The sequence below is a fragment of the Ovis aries genome, chromosome 5 (genome assembly GCF_016772045.2).
Source record: "Ovis aries strain OAR_USU_Benz2616 breed Rambouillet chromosome 5, ARS-UI_Ramb_v3.0, whole genome shotgun sequence".
NCBI lineage: Eukaryota > Metazoa > Chordata > Mammalia > Artiodactyla > Bovidae > Ovis > Ovis aries.
Genome location: NC_056058.1, coordinates 57,620,172 through 57,643,074, shown reverse-complemented (window position 1 = coordinate 57,643,074; position 22,903 = coordinate 57,620,172). Strand labels below are relative to the sequence as shown.

General features: G+C 40.8%; 2 protein-coding genes across 59 annotated transcripts in view; one reads left to right on the top strand and one right to left on the bottom strand.

The window, feature by feature from the left end:
- HTR4 (5-hydroxytryptamine receptor 4) overlaps positions 1-14,402 on the top strand; it is a 266,563-nt gene extending 252,161 nt beyond the window's left edge. For 10 of the 27 annotated variants that reach the window (XR_009600880.1, XR_009600890.1, XR_009600871.1 and 7 more), the window contains 2 exons: positions 294-10,672; positions 14,088-14,402. Coding sequence is in view for 1 of the 27 variants with exons in the window: in XM_060416584.1 (XP_060272567.1) it covers positions 294-378 (85 nt within the window). In the remaining 26 variants the exon portion in view is untranslated. Of the gene's footprint in view, positions 1-293 lie in introns of all 27 variants that reach the window. The other 17 variants (XR_009600875.1, XR_009600891.1, XR_009600894.1 and 14 more) reach the window with 7 other exon arrangements.
- Positions 9,592-22,903, bottom strand: part of FBXO38 (F-box protein 38) — a 66,935-nt gene continuing 53,623 nt past the window's right edge. For 16 of the 32 annotated variants that reach the window (XM_060416557.1, XM_060416556.1, XM_060416555.1 and 13 more), the window contains 8 exons: positions 21,878-22,612; positions 16,687-16,787; positions 16,367-16,469; positions 14,449-14,615; positions 12,951-13,096; positions 11,727-11,830; positions 11,125-11,238; positions 9,592-10,451 (listed from right to left, as the gene is read on the bottom strand). In XM_060416557.1, coding sequence (XP_060272540.1) covers positions 10,273-10,451; positions 11,125-11,238; positions 11,727-11,830; positions 12,951-13,096; positions 14,449-14,615; positions 16,367-16,469; positions 16,687-16,787; positions 21,878-22,612 — 1,649 coding nt within the window. In that variant the 3' untranslated portion in view covers positions 9,592-10,272. The remainder of the gene's footprint in view (positions 10,452-11,124; positions 11,239-11,726; positions 11,831-12,950; positions 13,097-14,448; positions 14,616-16,366; positions 16,470-16,686; positions 16,788-21,877; positions 22,613-22,903) is intronic. The other 16 variants (XM_060416566.1, XM_060416567.1, XM_060416571.1 and 13 more) reach the window with 2 other exon arrangements.

Below are 22,903 nucleotides of genomic sequence, written 5' to 3'. Positions count from 1 at the left end.
GAGTAACACAAGAACTCCAGGTTTTATTGCAGGGAAATAAATCTGAGTACCAATGCCAGTTCTACCCCTCACTCTATATAACCCTGGACCTGTCCTTTCCTCTGGGACTTCAGCTAAAAGGAGCAGTTCAGATGCTCTTCCCTCTTGCTGAAGTGCCAGCCCTTGCCCAGCCCCACCTCGCCAAGCTCTCAGAAGTGTGCAGGGAAATGACGTCAAGAATGATGGGAGTGCCCTCTTTGGTACACTTGAAGAATGCCTGTCAGATTCTCACGCTTTCTTTTCTTCCTCCTTAGGTACACAGTTCTGCACAGTGGACACCAGGAACTCGAGAAACTGCCCATACACAATGACCCAGAATCCCTGGAATCATGCTTCTGATTGAGGACATGGCTCACAACTAAGCCATTCATTCCCATTCATGTCTGCATGAACAGAACACCCTGGCATCTCTCTTGACCCTCATCACCACCTGTGAGGCATGGGGCCATGGGGCCGAGGGCCCAGGGAAGGCACGTGGGTGACTGGGTTGGATGGGACCTAAGGGCAGAGCGTGGAGGACCTCAGAGCTGAGAAGAGGCTTCAGGTGCCATCAGATGCAGGCTCCCAGCCAACACAGAAGCGGTGTCCTCCATTGTGTTCTGGAGGCTGGTCAGTCTCTGCTTATAAACCTCCAGGGACAGGAGCTCACTCCCTCCTAACACAGCTTCTATTGCGGAGAAGATTTAGTTATAAGGAAGCTCTTTCCTTTGTTGGGACACAAATTTGTCTCTGCTCTAGTTTGCATCTGGGACCAAGCAATTGGCCCCCTTCTTCCACTGAGAGCTCTTAAATATTGGAAGACCAAGATCTGCCACCTACCCCACCTTTTAAAGTCTTCTCTCTGAACTCAACAACTCTAATTTCCTCTCCATTCTGGCCATCTTCTGGATGTGCATTGGTGGGTGAATTAATCAAGGCTCTCACAAAGAAATTAGGTTGATGTCAGTGCCAAGATGTCTGTCCAGAAGCACTGAATTTTCTTGAGTGAAGCATCAGTGTTTATTGGTTCATAGACATGAACATTTTTCTTTTTTTTTTTTTTCCTCTTGGGGATAGACTTTGGAAACTGTGCTTTTTTGGTTTGGATCCATTATCAAAAGGCCTCTTTACAGCTGGTCTGATGTGTGTATGTATGTGTGTGTGTGTGTTTAAAGATATTTTCTCATTGGCAGACTTGCTGTGAGGTCATTCAAAATAAATCTTGATTCACTCCCCTTCCGTGACAGTGGGAAAAGGACTTACACCTTTACCAAGAATGCTGACTGAGAATTGTCCTACAATTCAGATTTGGGGAGGGAAACTCAGTTGCTTGAAGTTTCTTGGGAAACTTCATTGGCCTCCTTCCTGTGAAGTTCCTGGGCTACCATTTTTCTACATCTGTCTAGGTATCTCATTTCCTCCCAGCTCCTACGGAGATGCTTCCCTGATGTCAAAGCCACACCAAATGACTTTATGTTGGGGTGAATTACCCCCTCAGCTGGAGACTCTATGGTTTTTCAGTTGCCTCTCTTTTGGTTGCTGATAAAAACCCTACTGAGAGTGTTCACTGCTGGTCCTTATGGGGAAGCCTAGGGAAGGGGCAGCGTGGTGGGTAGTTGGGAGTGTATAGAATGTGAACTACAAGATAAAGAAGTGCCAGACGTTTCTAACCTCACCAGTTCTCCTTGCCCTTTTACTTGTCTGTTGTCCCCACTTTCCTTCCTAAGTGATCCCAGAAGCCACAGTTGCCTCCGTATCAGCCGTTTCATCCACAAGGGAAGGACCCATCAATTTGGGGCAGGAGCGTCAGACTCAACATAAGACCTGGGTGAACCACACCCTGGCTTTAGCACCCAAACCCCACATTCTAGGAAACTCTTCAATCTCACATGAACTAGGCTGAACGGTCACCCTGTTGATGGGAACCTCCCTGTGCTGAGGGTTAACATGCCTCCTCAGAATTGCACTTCCTTTATTTTCACTTTTTCATGGAAAAGGCAGAAATAAGTGAATTTGGAAGTCCAGACTTTTCCACATGCTATCTAAATGTGGTCTTTGTTTTCCTCAAAGGATAAAGGACTTCTTAGGGTAAGACTAAGACAATCCTAGCTTTGAGGCAGCTGGTGCGCTTCAATGCCTCCCGAAGTAAATAATTTCTACTATATAATACGAATGTGATACATGCACACACAAATACCGTAGGATTTCTTCCCTGTGAAATGTTTCTTTCCCTAGGGGCGTAGCAAGCATATCTGCTTATGCAAAATGTTTCTCAGTGGTAGTCTCCCAAATTAAGTGGCAACTTGAACTCATCAGGGATCCAAAGATTACAACATGTCGCGGGCCGTATTTCTGGACTCTCTGGATATGCTTATGTGGGCCAAGCCATGAATGGTGTCTGTAGAGATCACATGTACCCTGGGTCAGGGAAAGAACAGCAATTGCAGGAACAGGAGCCCTTGCCGTTGTCAGGAAGATGGTCGCTTTTGCAGAGAGAGTCTCACAAGCATCTTTGGCTGTCTCTTTGGAGGAGGGCTGGGATGATGTGGGTGATGCACCAAATGCTCACACTGGAGCCTCACAAAACAAGCAGACTTGCTCTATCTGGACAGCTGCTGGCATGGCATTACTTAAATCTCTGGCTTCTGGGAATCTAGGTAATATGGCATGTGTGTGGAAGAGTCAGAATAAGAACTGGAGCTTTCAAAGGAAGAGGTATTTTGCTGTCTTCTCTGAGGTCATCCTTTTCCAGAAAGCCTGCAACATCATGAAGGGATGCTCCCAGGGAGAAGGGCACATGACCCCAGCCACATCTGCCAGATTAGCCTTGACAGTCAGACTGCCCCCTGCCTGGGATAAAGGGGGCTCACCTGTGCTGCTCTGCACCATGACTCTCCAGCCCACAGGGCTATCCAGGTACAGGCCCTAACACTCCCCATCCAGCTCATGATCAGCAGCTAGGAAGCAAAGATGATAAAACACTAACTTCAGTTAACACACAAGTATGTGTCTGCAAAAAAATCCTTTCTGAGACTTCACCTTTCATCTCACCGTTTCCTCTTCATGCTGCTAACTTGCTCTGTGCTGTAGCAAATTGCTCTCTAGCTGGGGGTCGGGGGGTGGGCATGGGGGTGGATGAGGGAGGGAAAGAGGGTGGGCTGCTGGGGAGTGGCTATAACTAAATTCCTTCGTCAGTGTCTTCAAGTAAGAAACAAAATAATGTCTTCTCGGTGCCTTGCTGTCTATCCGTTTTTCTCTTTGGTGTTCTATCTCTCTTTGAGATATTTGCTTTGATCAATATTGTTTTTCTCTTTTTCTGTATGACTCTGGTTTACTCTGGTTAAAATCCTTACTGTAATAACTGGTCTGCTGCTGCTAAGTCGCTTCAGTCGTGTCCGACTCTGCAACCCCTGAGATGGCAGCCCACCAGGCACCCCCGTCCCTGGGATTCTCCAGGCAAGAACACTGGAGTGGGTTGCCATTTCCTTCTCCATAGCTGGTCTAGAGCGGGGGAAAAAAAGACTACTGACTGCACTTACCTCTTCTAGCCATAACGTGCAATCTCTTCTCCATCCAATCTAGAAAACTGAGACCGAATATTTGATTTGAATGTAAACAAATCAGGAATGAATTTGAAGGCTCGAGTTTGAGACACCGTGTCACTTTGGGCCTTCCTTAACCAGCGCTTGCCTCACTTATGTACAAAATGGAGAAAATCTCTGAGCTGGTAGGATTGTTGAGTGTTCTAACATGTGTCACCCAAGGATTTTTACCAAACATGTATCCTGCCTCTACTGTTATTTAATCTTTTTATTTAAGTCAATTCATTTTTTACATAGATTTATTTTAGAAACAAACATTCTATCAGTACCCCAAACAGAAAATCAGTATTGCCATAAATAGAAAGCAGCCATAGAGAGAAATAAATGAACACAAAACAAAGTTATTAGGATTTAATAGAGCCTGCTCTCTGCTTCCCAGGTTGAAAGGGAAACAGTGAGTATCAGAGAGCTGTTAGGGCTCCTGCCTCCCATGAGGTGTCTTTAAGCTAAGAAGAGTTGAAAGGGGACTCACCTGAGAGGAACTTCCAAACTTTGAGTTAATGTGATTTCATGACAAGCTGCATTCCTACATTCTTGCAACATAGAAGGGAAGTGAAACTGCTTATATTTTCTGCATAACTACTGTTATACTAGGTTCAGATTGGGTTTCCTCTTTCCATTTCTTTTTCAGTTCAGCCCAGAACATGTCTTAGGGAATAATAAAATGATAATAATATAATGTATCAATAATAAGAGAAGGAACACCTAATGAGCTCCTTTCTGCTAGGCACTGTGGTAAGTGCTTTACATGGATCGTCTATAATCCTCATCAATTCCTTACAAGATAAGTATAAGATTTTGCCCTGCTTTCCAGTTGAGCACACCTCCACTGAGAGGTCTGGTGACTAGTCCACGGTAACAGACCTGGGAACTGTGGATTTAGAGTGGGAATGCTGGCTGTCAGTCTGACTAAACCCCACAGCCCTGCGTGCAACAGAGTTCCTTATTGGGACTGACTGACTCGACATCCCCATGTTGAGCCCTGTTCGAGGAGAGAGCAGTGAGCAAGCCGAGGCTGGCCCCTGTCCTATGCTGCCTGAAAGTGTCCCTCCCTGTAGGCCTGGGGCCTGGAGAGGAGCTAGGGCATGTCTACTCCAGAGTGAAACTGCCACGCACTCGCTGTATCTTCTGCTCCCTTTCACTTTCTGAGCCTCAATTTCCATCTTTAAACATTGCAGGGATTCAGATTGAAGATTAATCAGAAGGAAAGGCCTTTCCCTACTGATGTCTCATAGTCTTCTCAGTATTCAACAGCCGGGAATCACTGAATAACCAGCAACGGACCTTGGGGATCAGGTGTGTAAGCCAAAGAGATTAGTCTTTTGTTCCTGACCATCAGCAGGGGTGGCCCCACAGCAGGAGTGGCCCCAGTGGAAGGCAGTTTGACTTCCTCACATTTCTAGTTGGAACCTGAAACACTACGCAGACAGGTTCCCATTCGTCCCATCAGCCAAGCACTGCAGGCCCTTTACAGCTTCTTCGCACTTTCACAGCGGGATCTCTGAGCCTCTCCCAGCAGCTTGGGGAAAGGGATTCATTTTCTAGAAAAGGAAGCAGACTTTGTCACGGAAATTGATTTGCCCAAGAACACAGCATAAGCATATAAATGGGGCAGAAATGGGGGCTGAAAACATGCCAGGTCACTCCGTCCTAGCTGAGTGCTTCTTCCTCTTCTTAACATTTATTTCTAAATATGCAAATTATATGTTTAAGACTACATAAATGATGGGTTATACAGATAATGTATTTATGCATGCCATCCTCATCTAATAAAAATAAAGTAAAAAAGATCTAGTAAGTAAAAATAATCAAATAATAAAGATACCACAGAATACCACTTGACACCAACTCAATTCCACTCTCCTCCCAAGAAGTTACTGCCCTCCTTATCTGGCTTACATAATTTAGAACATATTCTGTGTATTTGTCAAAATGTACATATACAAATGCATGGTTTTGGTTTGTTGTTATGATGCAGTGCATAACTGCAACTTACCTTTGCTAAGGTATAGCTTCATGTCACAGCGATACGTGATTCCTCATTCTTTTGAGTTGCTGTGTTTATCTCATACGATAGACATTGTCTAGTTTGCAGTATTGTTTATGTTCTTACTGGATCTCACATCTGAGTGGGGCGTTTGAGGCCTACATCAGAAAAGCAGCAGCCTCTATTCTTCTGGGGCTATGCCAACATATGAAGGTCAAGAAATTGCTTTAAGTGGCAGCAGGAACTCTGATAGGGCAGCCTCCCTGGGCAGGGGTGGGCTCACTCTCAGATGGGCCTCACGTGGTCTCCTCCCTCCCTTTGAGAACTAAGCCACTTTGCTCAGTTGCATGGACTTTAGAGTCAGATTGCTTCCATCACTTCTTAGCAGTCTGTTTGTAAGCAAGAAATTAAACCTGTTAAACACTAGTTTCCCCAGCAATAAAGTAGGGAACTAATGATCATACATATTTTAAACTGTTGGTATAGGAATATATATGGTCCACACTTGGTAAAACATTTTAAGAATGTTTTCATTGTATCGTTGTTATTGTTTAGTCGCTGAGACACATCAAACTCTTTTATGACCCCATGGACTGTAGCCTGCCAGGCTCCACTGCCCGTGGGATTTTCGCAGACAAGAATACTGGAGTGGGTTACCACTTCCTCCTCCAGGGGATCTTTCCGACCCCTGTGTCTCCTGCATTGGCAGGTGGAGACACTGAGTCACTAGATTGCCCTCTTGGTATCATTGCTTCCTCATAATGGCCTCACCAGTTCTATCTCTGCTTATCATCCTGGGATCTAGTCTAAGGAACCAGAAAGTTATAGTAAGATTAGGTTAAAAAAAAAAAACAAACACAAAACCCTTTCACAATAAAGGGAATTATGGTGGAAGCAATATTACTTCCACTTGCATCACACTGTCCAGTTTACTGAAAGCTCTCATTGGATCTTCACAACTGCCGTGTGGCATGGGTGTTAGTCCTTTCTACATGAGGGAACAGGCTCCAGTCTAAGGGTTTTGACCAGCCACAGCACCCAGCAGTCATCTGATGAGCCTATTTTTATTTGAATATGAAGTTCCTGGAAGAACTGTGGCATCAGCTAAGATTGTTAGGACCCACACACCTGGCCTGATTCTCTAAAAGTGACATTAGTTCAGTAATCCATCCATGAAACATTTCTTAAGGTCTTTAAAGTATCTGCCAGACACTGCACCAAGAGCTGATTACACACAGCTGAATGGACCAGGACAGCTCCGCTCTCTGTCGCAGGTAGGTATGGGCAAGCAACTTAGGGACCAAATCCTCCAGTCTGTAAACCAAGACTGGTTTTTACTTTTTAAAGTGATTGGAAAACAAGATATTTTGTGACAATTTTGTGAAAATTATGTGAAATTCAGATTTGTTTCCAAAAATAAAGTTGCACTGTAACACAGCCATGCCCATTCCTTGATGCTTCCTCTGTGGCTGTTTTCACGCAACAGCAGAACTGAGTGGTTGTCATTTTTGTCATTCAGTTGCTAAGTTGTGTCTGACTCTTTGCAACCCCGTGGACTGTAGCCTGCCAGGATCCTGTCCATGGGATTCTCCAGGCTAGAACACTGGAGTGGGTTGCCATTTCCTTCTCCAGGGGATCTTCCCAACTCAGGGATTGAACCCAGGTATCCTGCACTGGTAGGCCAGTTCTTTACCACTGAGCCACCAGAGTGGTTGTCATAGTTGAACCTAAAATATTTACTCTCTGGCCCTGAACAGAAAAAGTGTGCTGATAGCTGCTTTAGGGCAATCACTATACAGCCTTTCATTCTACAGACAATTTGCCTTCAATGGTAGCCATCTTCCAAGTTTTGTTTCTCAGTTGTTCCAGTCTGCGGATCTTTAATGATTTAAGCGCTCCCTGCTGTACGTCTGCTTGTTCTAAGAGTGGGTCAGGTGAGACATTGAGACACACTAAACCAACAAAAGTTAGACAGCAGCGGCCTCTAGTGGCTTTAAATATAAGCATTTTACTTCAGTTCAGTTGCGTCGCGTCCAACTCTTTGTGACCCCATGGACTGCAGCACACCAGGCTTCCCTGTCTATAACCAGCTCCTGGAGGTTACTCAAACTCATGTCCACTGAGTCGGTGATGCCATCCAACCATCTCATCTTCTCTTGAACCCTTCTCCTCCCGCCTTCAATCTTTCCCAGCATGAGGGTCTTCGCAAATGAGTCAGTTCTTTGCATCAGGTGGCCAGAATATTGGAGTTTCAGCTTCAGGATCAGTCCTTGCAATGAATATTCAGGACTTATTTCCTTTAGGATAGACTGGTTGGATCTCCTTGCAGTCCAAGGGACTCTCAACAGTCTTCTCCAACACCACAGTTCAAAAGCATTAATTCTTCAGCACTCAGCTGTTCTTTATACTCCAAATCTCACATCCATACATGACTACTGGAAAACCCAAAGCTTTGACTAGATGGACCTTTGTTGGCAAAGTATGTCTCTGCTTTTTAATATGCTGTCTAGGTTGGTCGTAACTTTTCTTACAAGGAGCAAGTGTCTTTTAATTTCATGGTTTTAGTCACCATCTGCAGTGATTTTGGAGCCCCTCAAAATAAAGTCTGTCACTGTTTCCATTGTTTCCCCATCTATTTGCCATGAAGAGATGGGACCAGATGCCATGATCTTAAGTTTTCTGAATGTTGAGTTTTAAGCCAAAAGCATTACTTAGATTTGGTTATTATGTTTATGCTTCCCTGATGGCTCTTGGGGCTTCCCTTGTGGCTCAGCTGGTCAAGAATCCACCCACAATGCAGGAGACCTGGGTTCGATTCCTAGGTTTGGAAGATCCCCTGGAGAAGGGAAAGGCTACCCATTCAGTATTCTGGCCTGGAGAATTCCATGGATGGTATAGACCATGGGGTTGCAAAGAGTCAAGACACAACTGAGCAACTTTCACTGGTGGCTCAGATAGTAAAAGAATTCGCCTACAATGCAGGAGACCTGGGTTCGATCCCTGGGTCAGGAAGATTGCCTAGAGAACAGAATGCTACCCACTCTAGTATTCTTGCCTGGAGAATTCCTGAACAAAGGAGCCTGGCGGGCTACAGTCAAGATGGTTGCAAAGAGTTGGAAACGACTGAGAAACTAACATACACATAAACACATTGTGGTTACAGTAGAAAACAGGTTTAGATGAGTCTTGGCTGAGAGTTGGGGGCTCTGTATTACTTTGAAATATCTAGAACGTCCTATAATTGGTTTCCCACCTTTTAGTGGTTACAGTTCTCACCTGGAGAGAGGAATACACTCTTAGAAGAGAGGTAGCTGAGTTAAAAACAAGGTAATAAAGAGATGACTGAATGTGGCACCATTCTTCGTAATAAATAGGCAAATTTAATTAAAGTCGTAAGAAACTGATTTAGCAGTGTTAGTGTTAGTAAATACTTGCCAGCACCTTGTCTTTAAGTATTAACGATGAAGACAGAGGCAGCCTGGTAGGAATCAGACACTAGAATTATTGTCCAGCTTGACCTTAATCCGCCCCTGACCATGGGAAAGCCATTTTCCCTCTAGGCTTCAATTAATCCCCTGTAAATGAAGGGGTTGGACACTTAACACCTCATACAGACCGTAATTACATATTCTATTTGGAAAGAGATTAAAACTGGCAAAGCCATCACCCAAATGCAGGTGTTGCTCTAAAGCTTTTTTCGCCTTAATCCTGGACAGTGTGATACTGGGTTTATCACTGCTGTGTACCAGGTAAATTTCTCTCCTTGAGAAAGGACACCTCCCGAAGACAAGGCATCTGGGGGAATTCTGCTGCTCTCACAGAACACTGAGAGTTCTGTGAGTTCAACACTGTGCAGCCACAGAACTTTTAAAAAAGCAATCAGAAATTAGATTACACTAAAATGTAACTTAGACACAACTCTACACATTCCTTTGCTGGGTAGTATTTGCTCCTCTTCAATTCAGTTCCAAGGCAAGAAAAAAATTTTTAATAAACTTTTATTTTTTTTATTCAAGATAAAGCATATACACAACTGAATATGGAAATAAATAACTAGAAATGCTTTGGAAACTTTTCCATTTCCCCCTCAAACTCATGAGTCTTTTTTAAACTTCATTTTAAGAAATACAGCAACTGTAATACCAAGAGAAAAAAGAACCACAACTTTGTACAGAAACATATAGACGCCTCTGACTATAAGGTTCAGCTGGAGTTTTAATAAACACAAAAGAGCACAAGACAAAAAGACTCTTCAACAGATTTACTCAAACAGCTTTGCTCGAGAAGAAAAAGGCACAGATTTAAGGGGATGACAGTGATTATTAAGAATATAGTAAATGGGGGCTCAGCCAAAAAGTGATACTTTATGAACTAAGTCTGGAAAAATGAACAAAATGAACTCTTTCCAATTACCTGCCTTCATTAAAATGAACTTTTAAATTAAATTGTATAAACATATGATATAAAGCTGGTACTTAGGAAGTATCTTTGTATATCTCCTCTATGTACAAATCTTTGTATACAACTTCAATGTTCCTGATACATTTTCTATACACCAAAATGGCCCGGGCTTCCCAACTGCACACCTCCAAGTCTCTGTGGGGCTTGTTGGCAGCTGGACGGCCCCAGCAGCACTCCCAGGACAGCTAGAAAGAAGAGGGCCAGTTAAATGTAGTCATCTTCAACAGGCTCTCCATTGACATCACAATAGTGGATAAAGATCGCCACTACTCGCTGAAACACACCCTTCTTCATCTGCCGCATCTCTGAAATTTCCTCTCCTATTGTTTCCATACAGATGTCTGCAGACAGCTGCCCTTTCCTTCGAGGAGCATAGATGGTGCCTTGGAAAGTAGAAAGCGAAGGGGAAACAAGATTATCAAAATCGTTTGGGAAGCTACTCTGATTAAGCTGGTCCATGAGATATGCCTGTATCCTCTCATGCAGTGTACTGATATATGTTTAGCTCATGGAATGGGTTCCCATCAGTGTGGTTATAATACTATGCTTGATGCCAAAAAGAGTGCATATGATTAAAGGCCCAAGGAGAAAATGCACCAGAGACGTAAGTCATATATATGTACATTTAGTTTATGAAATCTATTTCCTCCTAAAATCTATACCTAAACTGTTAAGTCCCCACAAGCTACCCAAGCAGCAGCTCATAATTAGCAGAATTAGTATAAGTGGGACAATTCTGAAACAATATAATTGACCAATTCTTTAATAAAAGAGTAACAAGATCATCAACATTTAGGTTAAAAAAAAACACAAAACTAAGCAGGAAAATCAGTCTGAAGGGCTCCTTCCTACATATCCCTAGTTAAGTCAATGATTCCCTATTGTATGCATTTAGAGCTACTCTGTTTTTTGAGCAAGGGGAGAACCAAATAATAACAAAAGGCAAAAACATTTACATGGGAAGTGATTAAAAGCTGCACTGCTTGTAATGCAAACGAAATACTCAGGATTTAATGCTCAAACTAGAGAATAAAAATCAAGTCAGGTCATAATTACTTTCTTCATCATCCTCAAAATCGTATCTGGCAAAGCTGTTAGGTTCTGCTGCCCGTAGTGATCTCAACCAAGGGAAGTCTGAAATCATGGAATACGGCGCTCCATCCACAACACCTAAAGAAGACAGATCAACAGTGCTACTGGAGGGGAAGTAATGACAGGGCCAAACGCTGCAGCATTTCAAAAGCAGCACCAGAGCTATGGATTCCAATTCTAGCTCCGCTATTACTTGGTCATGTGACTTTGACCATCCTTGGTTTTCATTAAGTCTCAGTTTCTCTCCCTTTATGTGTGTGTGTATGTGCTTATACACAAATAAAGAGGCTAACACAGGTTCCCTCAAGTCACGGCAACTCAAGCTGTATCAAGTTTCCATTTCTTTTACTTTTTGTTTCCATACTGTTGATTATTTTAGAGATGGCAAAAACTCATACAGGGACAGCAATATTTATCTCATCCCTGCTACCTGCAGATAGTTAATATTCCCATTATTTTGACAAACTGTAAAGCTCCCAATCCTTCCTATCTTTCCTAAGACATGTCTCTCCATCTAGTTAGTTAACAGCTATTAGCTTTCCAACCATTTACAAATAAATGCTCACCTTCTAAAGTATAGATTTCTCTACCCCAGGGATACTTAGGGTACTTCTTTAAGTCATCTTCACTTCGTGTGGCTTCAGGGAAGAATTCATACTTAATGAGCTCTCTGGAGGCAACAAGAAAATTTAAAAATTATAAAACTGAAAAAAAATGTTGGGATATAAGTTAGAAAGGAACTATCAAAATGTGTCTTGACTTGATTCTAATGAAGATCTCAAACAAAGTATTAAAATAACAAATGCATAAAGACTGATGCATATATTCTGATGATATAAAACATCACAGTTTTGGACTTCCCTGGTGGTCCATGCTAAGTTGCTAAGTTGTGTCTGTTTGCGACCCCATGGACAGTAACCCATGAGGCTCCTCTGTCTATAGGATTTTCTAGGCAAGAATACTGGAGTGGGTTGGCAGTCCAGTGGTTAAGAATCCGTCTGCTAATGCAGAAGACACGGGTTCAATCCCTGTTCCAAGAAGATTCCACATACCATAAGGCAACTAAGCCGGTGGGCCCCAACTACTGGAGCCAACGTGCTCTGGAGCCCATGCTCCAGGGCAAGAGAAGCCACCCTAATAAGAAGTCTGTGCACCACAATGAAGAGTAGCCCCTGCTCACTGCAACTAGAGAAAGCCCACGCACAGCAACAAAGACCTAGTGGAGCCAAAAATAAACATTTTTTTGTTTTTGTTTTTAAACACAGAGTTTTTAAAGATCTTTAATTTGACCTCTTTTAAACATGCTGTGGGGCTTCCCTTGTAGCTCAGTCATTAAAGAGTCTGCCTACAATGCAGGAGACCTGGGTTTGACACCTGGGTCGGGAAGATCCCCTGGATCTTCTGCCACTCCAGTATTCTTGCCTGGAGAATCCCACGGACAGAGGAGGCTGGCAGGCTACAGTCCATGGGGTCCCAAGAGTCGGACACTACTTAGCGACTAAACCACCACAACCAACCAAACATGCTGTAGGCTAAAGGCGTGAAACTAAAGGTACATGTACAGCCTGTTCTTGTGGTTTTTAAGTTTGAAAATAAAAAGTTACAAACATACATGTATGCATTTTAGTTTTAAGTCTTATTTCCCTCATTTTTTTTCACTATTTCATGTGTGTCAGTGCCTGAAAAGCCTGGATGAAATCATTTAAAATAAAAAACAATTAGGATTTGTTTCTGGGTGTCCTTGCTCCACGGAATGATACAGAAGGCTGTCAGGGCTGCAGATTACTTACTGGTTAATGTTTGCTATCGTGTCCATCCAGCTGCGAATGCGCACCTTGTTCCGGACGTTGGGAGGGTTACTGAATTCATGGATGATACAGATATGATAGGGGTAGGGACCACTAAATAGCTTCTGCTCCAATGTTAGTGTGTCCACCTGTGGAAAATACCAGAGAGGATTTGGAACCAAGGAAGAGAATGCCTTAGCAATCTATCTCCTCGGGCCTGAACAATCTTTCCTTGGGACCTCAGTTTTTGAATCTTTGGCTGATTTGAAAATCAAATAGTCACATTCTGCCCTGAACACAACTTGCCATGCTAGGAATAAGGCTAAGCAAATTCAACTGTCTAGCAAGCTCAACAATTTACATCTCACTGTTGTATAAATGCACATTAAACCAGAGAATCTGGATTTAGGTAACTGATCCCAGCAATTCACTTCTGAGTATGTCCTTTACAGGTTTAAAGATAATACATTATAGAACTGTGAGTGTAGAACCATACACCTCATTCTAACTGGACTACTGTCCATTCCTAAAGACAGAACACATTTCCTTGCTTCCTTGTAGCTTTTGTTCACACTGCATCCCTATTACACTTACGAATTCCCACTTTACCATCTTACTGACATACATGTCTACCTCCTTTGTAGAAAGGCAAATTTCTCAAGGGAAGGCTGATGACCTGTGTATTTTTCAGCCCCAGTAAATTATAAACATTCAACAAACAATCTGTGTACTGAAATGACTCTTTTCAGGCCAGGTTCAAACACTGACTGCAAACACTGATTGTTTAAAGCCTAATATTTCCTTTAAACGTTCTTTTGACATTAAGCAGTTTCACATGCAATGCTACTCTTTTTCCCCTCAGTTTTACTGAGAATTAATTGACACATATCACTGTATACACTTAAGGTATACAGCACGATGATTTATTAATATATATATTGTGAAATTTTACCACAAAAGGTTCAGCTGACAGCCATCATCTCATATGGATATTATAAAATGTTTACTCTTGATAATGATAATGGCAATAACAGCAACTATCATTTGATTGCATGGTATATGCCAGAAACTGCGCCAGCACTTCACATGTATTAGTTCAACCATTACAGTGACTGCAGGTTTTTACTCTTCTAATTTTAGAGATGAAGAAACTAAAACACAGAAGTCAAGCAATCTGCTACAGATCAGTGAACCAGAACTGGAACCAGGAAGTCTGAAACCAGAGTCTGCTCTTTATCACAGGCAACTTTTAATAAGTATAAAAACTTGTTGAAAAACAACTCTCTTCATCATATAACTTGCTAAAAGCCTCACAACGATCTATTAGAGAAGCAATGATGCAGAAAACTGCAAGATAGTCTAGGTTGGTTAAAAAACTGGAGACTCCAAAGAAACATTACTGTGGATTCAGCAACTGAATAAAAGCCAATTTTAAAAAGGCTGAAGACTAACAAAGGATGAGTGCAATATGTTATCACCAAAAAGAAGCAGAGCTTGTTACCTGCTGCATGGGGCGTAGGTATATGATACGGTTTCTTTCAGGAGGCATCCTTAGTATCTGGTCTAATACCTGATCCATATTCAGTTTCTTGCACTGCGCATAATCAAATCGGTTTACGATTGGTGCATTTTCTACTTTTAAATGTTTCAGTACCCTGCATCTTGTAGCTACAGAATGAAAACAAAGGTAAGATCTACAAATAATTTATACAAAATAACAGAGCAATGAATATAGCCTATTTGGAATCCTCTTTGGAGGATTGGCACATCTTTCATTAGCATAAAATACTGCAGATAAAAATATCTTTAACACAGGCCAAGTAGTATTATACAGGACAACTGACAGTCATCAAAATGACTTGAAAATATGATTCTGTCCCATTCAAAGGAAGACTGTCACCCTCATGCTAGGAGGGAGCTGAAGGTACCTTTTCCTATCTAAGATGTTACTGACAAGAACTTCAAGTCTCAGAGAATGACTTGCCTAAATACAGGAATTATTTAGGAAATGTTTCTTGAAGAGGATGAATGATTGCAACTATTGAACTATACCAACTTTATGGGTAATGGTTCACATATGTTATCTTTCATTTACTCACAGGGAATAAGCAGTGTTGATTTCAATTCTTATCACAGTATAAAACCAGAACCTTAAAAAAAAAAAACAACTCAAAAATATTTGGATACTTTGGTCTAAAGTTGTACAGTCCAGTATGGTAGTCACTAGATACCTGGAGCTATTTAAATTTAAATTAACTAAAATGTAATAAAACAATTTAGTTCCTCAGACACTAGTCACAGTTCAAATGTTCAAAAGTCAAAAGTAGCCAGTGGTTACACATAAAACAAGAGAGATACAGAATATTCCATCACTGCAGAAAGTACTACTGAAAGTGCTGCTCTGAAACATGATTAAATATTCTTCCCATTTAACATACAAATGTGAGGTTATGGAGAAAAGTAAATGTGACACATTTAACTATAGTAAGATACCAACTTCAGAAAAATACCCCCTTTTTTTTAATCTCACATATCATATACATATGTGTAAGCATGTATCAATCACTCCATTAAACCGTGGCAAATGCTTTGTAAAGTATAACTATGTATACTTTACAGACCGAAAAAAATCAATGCAGAATACATAAGTTGCACAAAGCAGGAAACAAGTCAGTTCTTAATGATTTTACATGGATAGTATCAAAAACAATTTTGAGTAATAATGGAAAAATAAACAGATAATGCATGGGGCATACTATGTACCTGAAGCTTTTAACTCACGCATTTTCAATTTAAAAATTTTAAACTTTGAATAACTCACTTATTTGCTCAGAGATAAATATGTATATTAAAAAGACATGAGAAATGTACTGGAATCATATATATTAAATACACGACCAAAGGTAATGGGAGCCAATGGGACTGGCAATGAGGGACAAATGGGCCTGGAAAGAAAAGTAGGGCCTAGACTAAGGATGTGCCATGAACTGAGGTTATGATTGATGGTATCATATCCAGAGCAGTCAAGAACTTAAGGCCCAGTCACTACTCCCTCTGTAAACACACACGTAAAGATATGTCCAACACCACAGCTAGAAAATAGCAAAGAAGGATTCAAGGTGAGGCCTACTTGACTCCAAAGCCCAAAAATGCTGTTGACTTAACCTCTATCAGATCAAGTTGCAATTATCTTGAGGAGGAAACTGGAGGAGAGTCTATATTAAAAGATAAACTAAGTCTCCACACATGACCCCCTGCAAATACTACAGAGTTGAGAACTACAGAATGAGGACAGAATTAGAAAAATCTAACTGATTCTTTTGAAAAAGCAATACAGTAATGCTGTTATAGTATTTATGAGACTTTAATCCTTTAAGCTAAGTCAGATGCTGTAGTACGACATGGGCCTAAGTACATACCATGGATGAACATCATCTTGGGACAGTCTTTCAGCACTAGATCTGTGATTCCACAGTTGGTCATAGTGACTCCAACAAGATTTTTGGATTTTAATACAAGGACCTACAAGGAAAAAAATTTAAAATATGTACCTTCTAGAGTATGCACTTTTTCTTTAAAAAAACAAAACTAATGTTTTCACTGGCACAACTGAGAAGCAACTACTACCAATCTCTTCTCTTTAGGGCAAAGAAAATAGGTAAAGATGGAAACTTTAGCTCCTTTACATTCTTCAGGGACTGGGCAGGACTGAAAGGTAACTGAAGGTTTTCCCCTTCACCTGCACATGGTCATCTTCAATCACAGGATCACTGGTACTGGTGGACTTATCCGCTGTCCGCTTCCGCTTCATGGCGTGACGTGGCTTTGCTTTGGCAACTTCTAAAAAAGGTGAGAGGAAATAAAAATTTTAGCTTTGTTGTCTTTCCTTCAAAGAGAGCACATTCAAATGCATAGGTATAAACTCCATTAAGACAACTCTCAATTCTACTACTTGATTCTCAAAGGAATACAAACAGACTGGCATTTCCAAATGACTTCCAAAATAAGATAACCTTCCACTGTCTCAAACATACCAATGTCAAATATACACCATGCTCTTCATACCTGGGCCATTCCAACAATCTAATCAACATTCTCGTCTCTAGACACTCAAGCCATCCTAAATACTACTGGTAAGATTAAACTCACCGATTTCCTGCTAAACAACTTTAAATCACTGACTGGTGCTTAGGGAATACATATTGATGCCTGACATTTGGAGCTATACTTTAGCCCCAACCTTTCTCAATTTTCCCCCATACCATATCCTAGTCATCTCCTATTGCCAATGGCTCTGAAGTCACTGATCATTTTAGCTTTTCCTGCCCACCTTTCCTGACTTCAATTTTTGAAATACTATCCATCCCTGAAAGGTCCAGTTTAAATGCTACCTGCTCTAATAAGTCACCTGGATCCCCAAACATCTGGTTCTATAATTCCCTGTATATGTTTTATTTCTCCATTTAAACTAAAAGCTCCTTGAAGACAACAACATTGTCTTATTTCATCTTTGTATCAACGTCAGCTGCTAACGATGAGCTAAAATGAACATTTATTGAATGAAATGGCACTAAACATTCACTGAATGATTGAAAGCATCACAGATCCATCAATGGAGTAACAATAATAGCAAATATTTACTGAGCGCTTACTGTGTGTCAGGCACTTTTCTCAGGGTTTTACTTATATTAACTAATTTAATCCTGTTAACAGCCCTCTGAGATAGATTATTCTCCCTGCTTTACAAATAAGTAAACTCAGACATGGTAAAAGAAAACAGTTTACCAAGCTATTTACCACGGTGCTAGAAAACCTGCAATTACTTATCTGCCAGAGCCTGCCTGCTGCTGCTGCTGCTAAGTTGCTTCAGTCATGCCCGACTCTGTGCGACCCCATAGACGGCAGCCCACCAGGCTCCCCCGTCCCTGGGGTTCTCCAGGCAAGAACACTGGAGTGGGTTGCCACTGCCTTCTCCAATGCTTCACTTTTACTTTCAAACCCTGCCTAGTAAAGCTCTAATTCACTTACTAGTATTGTTTTAAAACATTATAGTTTAATTATATAATCATCAAATATCATGTTGATATTATTTAAGTACAAGTTCAAAATTCATCTCAAAAACTTAACAAGCACATATATTTTCCAAGACAAGACAAGATACTAAATCACTGTCTTCATTTAGAGTCATTCTGTAGCAGAGCATATACTGAATGAAGGTTGACATTTATTAATTAAATCCCACCACACTGCACACTACTACTAGATTATAAACATTCCACTTGGTAACTCTCTCTCTCACTTCAAACTTGAAAGTCTACAAAGAAAGGGAAACAAGGTACAAATACTGAAAATTTCTGAAGGCCTGGGGTTATATAGGAACCCTGTATAACCAGTTCAAGTGTTCTTCTTTTTTCAATATACCAGAACTCTTTCCTCCACCATTCAAAATCTGTGAAATATTATGCAAAACAACTGAAGATAGCTACTTTGGTTGAAGCCTAGAAGGGAGTCCAAGAGTTTTTACCTATCAAACTTCCTCCAAGGACTTTGAACCCAAGCAAAAACCTTGGGTTTCTGGAAAGGAAAACTACTGATACACCGAAGGCCAACTTACACAGTACTCCTGAAGGAGCTTCATGAATAATCTAATTATCTTCACTGACAGGGAATCTAACAGCAGCACCATTTCACAACAGCCAAATTTCACACACCTGTTTCAACCAGTAAGAAGTCCTGGTTCCTTCTCCCAGTACCAAAAAAGCAAAAACAGGTTTGCTTCCATTCCTTCATCACAGTGTTCAAATAAGACTCTTCTAACAGCACTCTCCTTTCATGCTCCAATCTTCAACCTCTCACCGTCATGGATTGCTTCCCTCCCCTACTCTTCAACTGATCAGAAATATGGGGCTCAAAGTTAAATTTCCTGTTCTCCTGAGTATCCAAATTGGCAGTTTGTTTTCTAAGAAAAATTGTAAAACTAAGTCACATTGTATATGTAGACAATCTTGAAAAACAAATGCTTCCCAATGTAAAAAGAAAACAGAGTTCATTGTGCTTTTTTCTTATGCCTCCTTCTTTGTTTAGGGACAATCTTTAGTGATTTTATACATCCACCAGCATCAACATACCTCATATGATGGCTCCTACCACTTATTAAGTTCACAATTACTCACTCAAGACCCATACCATGTAAGACATTGTGCTAGAAGCTGGGAATATTATGGTGACCAAGCAGACACTGTCCCTGCCCTCATGGAGCTCAGTCTATTGGAAAAATAGACAGTAAAACACGGAATCACAATACACAGTGTAGTTGACACTAGCGAAGATGCTACAGAAACACAGAAAAGCAGACCAGTGTAGTCACGGGCGTTAAGGAAACAGGTCAGGGTTCATGGGCCCCACACCATACTCATCTTGATGCCGTTCTCTGACAATCCAGTTAGTTATTTCTGTGATGTTTATTTTATAAATCATTATGCAATGAGGAGAAAAAGAACAACGTACAGGCATTTATTCCCAATATAGGAAATCACAAGACAAATAACTACTTCTAACACGGTTTTAACACTACATAGGGCCATAAATCAAAAGCCAAATTAAAAACTCAAATATTTTCTTTGAAGTGATTTTAAAAATATCTGTAACATTCAGTCAAGTTTGTTCCTTTATTGGTTTGGACTTTTCTCCTTAAAACTTTTAAAGCAGAATGGCCAACAGATATAAAAAAACATGCTAGATTAAAAATTGCAAACTGAAAGTCACTCACATAACTTGTTCTTCCCAAAAGAGATAGGGAAAATTTAAAAATCAGCAGTTTGAAATTTCCCCAGAAAAGCTGTTATTGAAAGTAAATGAACATTTGTATTGTGTTTAAAAATATTAGCAAGTAATTTACCTACCATATACACTATACACATTAACTATAGACATTATGAGTCTTCCCAAACTGAAATTAAAAAAAATCAGTAAGACAACAGATATAATTTACCTAAAAAAGTAAAAAGCACTACATAAATTTAATTCTAGTAAATTATTTAACCAAAGAAAAAGTTCTAGTCATGAAATAAGTCAGAAGAAAGTGGCAAAGGGAATAACAAAACATAAGGCAAAGAAATCAAACCCCCTCCCCTAAGATGGTTAATGTGAAGCACCCATATTAAAAACACAAGCAAACCGCCCCTCCCCCCAACAAAAAAAGTAACAACTCTTAAAACTTTACTAAGGCACAGGAGACAAAGAGTCCCTAAAGAGGAAGACTCAAAAACTGATCATTATCTTTTCAGTCAATCAATGTAAAGGAATTACAAACAAAACATAGGAATGTTTGTTTCTGCAACTTGACAAATTATAAAACTATAAGAATAAGCGATAAATGCATGACTAACCAAGGACATTTCGCAAAGGGTAATGAAAGAGGACAAAACACTGGAATAGGCCAGCATGCCAAGAGGTGAGCTGCAACAGAGGCCAAGTACACGATGAGACAGTGTTTCAAAACAGCGATGAGGATGGGCGTCAGTAAGTAGTGCTCAGACAATCGGGTGACAATTTGTAATTAAAAAACAGTTCCCGAAGATTATAATAAAGATTTAAACTAAAATAAGTAAACACATGAATAAAAGAATGAGAAGATGTGAACAATTATCTGAGCTAGGTGTACAGAAGGCTTTCCACAGCATAGAAATAAACTGAACATGTAGATCAAAACTAAAACATGTGGATCTGACTTTACACACATGAAAAACCATACAGCAGAGGGTGTTCTAATGAGGTGCTTCTGTTTAACGGGCACAGACGTTCAAAGTGGGGCAATGAAACAGTTGAGCTGGATGGTGGTGGGATGCGTAACAATGTGAATATACCTAATGCTAATAAGCTATATACTACAAAATGATTAAAATGGTAAATCCATGTTATGTATAAAAAAAGATAAAAAGCATTTAAAATTCAAGCTGGGAAAAGTATTTTCATCATGGCAGAACTAATGTTTGCAAAGCATAATAAAATCTTCAAATAAAACTCATATACTTTGAGTTTATGACATAACAGTACATAAGTAAGGTCTCATATTTATCTTACGAAATCTTGCTTTTGTTAGTTTAACTCCACATGATTTAATCAACTCTACTTAGTATATAAAAAGGTACTCTATGTGTTGGGTGTTGATGTAAAGATTTTAAAATTGAGTGAGACTTAAGAGAAAATGAAATGTATTATTATTCATTGACAGGTATATACAACTTAATAAAGGCAGCACAGAGTATTTAAAAATAAGATCAAAAATATAAACAGAATTATAATTAAGAAATGTGCTTTACCCCTACCAAATCCAATGCCTTGGCATACAAATAAATATTAATGAAACTGTATATATATGTACATCTTGAATATATCTTCATCAAAATAATTCTCAGCTAAACCACTTACTTACCTGCTTATCTCCTGGCAAACCTGACTGGAAACAAAACTAGACTTTGGAAAATACTAAATACTGCAGAAGCAGACATAGGGGTATACCCAACAACTTACAGTCCTTACCTTTTGGCTAAGGTTTTAAAACTTACTAGTTAAGTCTTAAAAGTTAAGACTTCTGAATGTGGAATGTGAGCAGAGCTTATATATTGGGAATAAGACATCAGAATCAGTACAGTATTTAAGGTCAATACATATACACAATTATACTTTTCTTAGAAGCATAGCTATCTAAGCTTTTCTTGGCTGGATATCTTACAAGCTGTTTCACATGCCACCCCGACTCCCCACTCCCATCCCACTGCTGAAAATTAGCTCAAGATCTATATGATCATAGAACCCAAACATAGAAATCAATTTGCCAAACTGGCTTTCTGTAAGAAAACTTTTAGAACGAGCAAATGCTCTTCTCTGGTCCTAACCTGCAGTAGCTAATCCTGGCAGCATTGTCATACCTGACTCAGATACCAGCGGTACATGGGAGAGTCTGCTCCTGGCCCTTGTTAGGGGCCTCCGAGGGTAGTCTTCATTAGACTGCACGTCACAGCGCTCAGGCTGGGAGCTCCCCCTCCTGTCCTCACCTGTAGCCCCAGAGCCACTCCCATTAGTCCTCTCATCATGTGCTGGGCCTGAAGACCCCCCTTGTGGCAGAGTCCTAAAGGAAAAGGCGGATCTCGTACCATCCGGGCCATTCACAACACAGGCTCGGCTGGTTGAAGGACGTTCCTCATCAGAACACCTGCTAGTTCTCCTGTGGGATTCCTGGGGCCTGTGACAGCAGCATCTGGGGCAGACAGAACTCTCTGCATCTCCCTCCTCCATGGCCTCAGAGTCCTCTGACCCACCGGGGGAGCAGACACACTGCCTGGGCACATCCACTTCTGCAGGGCTAGGCTCGGAAGAGCCGCTGCTGTTCACCGTCCTCACAAAGTCGGGGCTTTGAGAAGCAGTGCTGTGTGAGCTGGAGTTTCCCACTGTGCTGGCGGTGGTGCTGCTGCAGCTGGGATAAACATCCTTGTTTTTTTTCTTTTCAGGAATATCCCTAGCTGCTTTCATATCGGCTTTGATCTGCTCACTGGTGACCTGACAGCCTTTCTCACAGCTGCTTTCCTCGAGAGGAAACTGCTTCGACTGGCCCATCTGATGGGAGTTGTACCTCTTTCGAAGTGGAGTCTTGCCTTTTCCACTTACTGCTTACAGAAAAAGAAGAATGGCCCGAGGAAAAGAAAAGATTTCAGTACAAATTCTGGACAAAAGGTAAGAGTAAATCAGGAACAGGAACAACGTACACTAATTTTCCTAAGGCATAACGGCGACCACATCACTCAGCTGCTCAAGAGTTCTTTACGGCTCTCTAGTGCCTATCTGATTAACACTCTTGATATCAGCTGTCAAGGCTTGTCATGACCTAATTGCAAACTAACCTTCCATTCTTGTCCCGTCTATAAACATTCTACACCCCCACCCAAACTTTTCTTTGA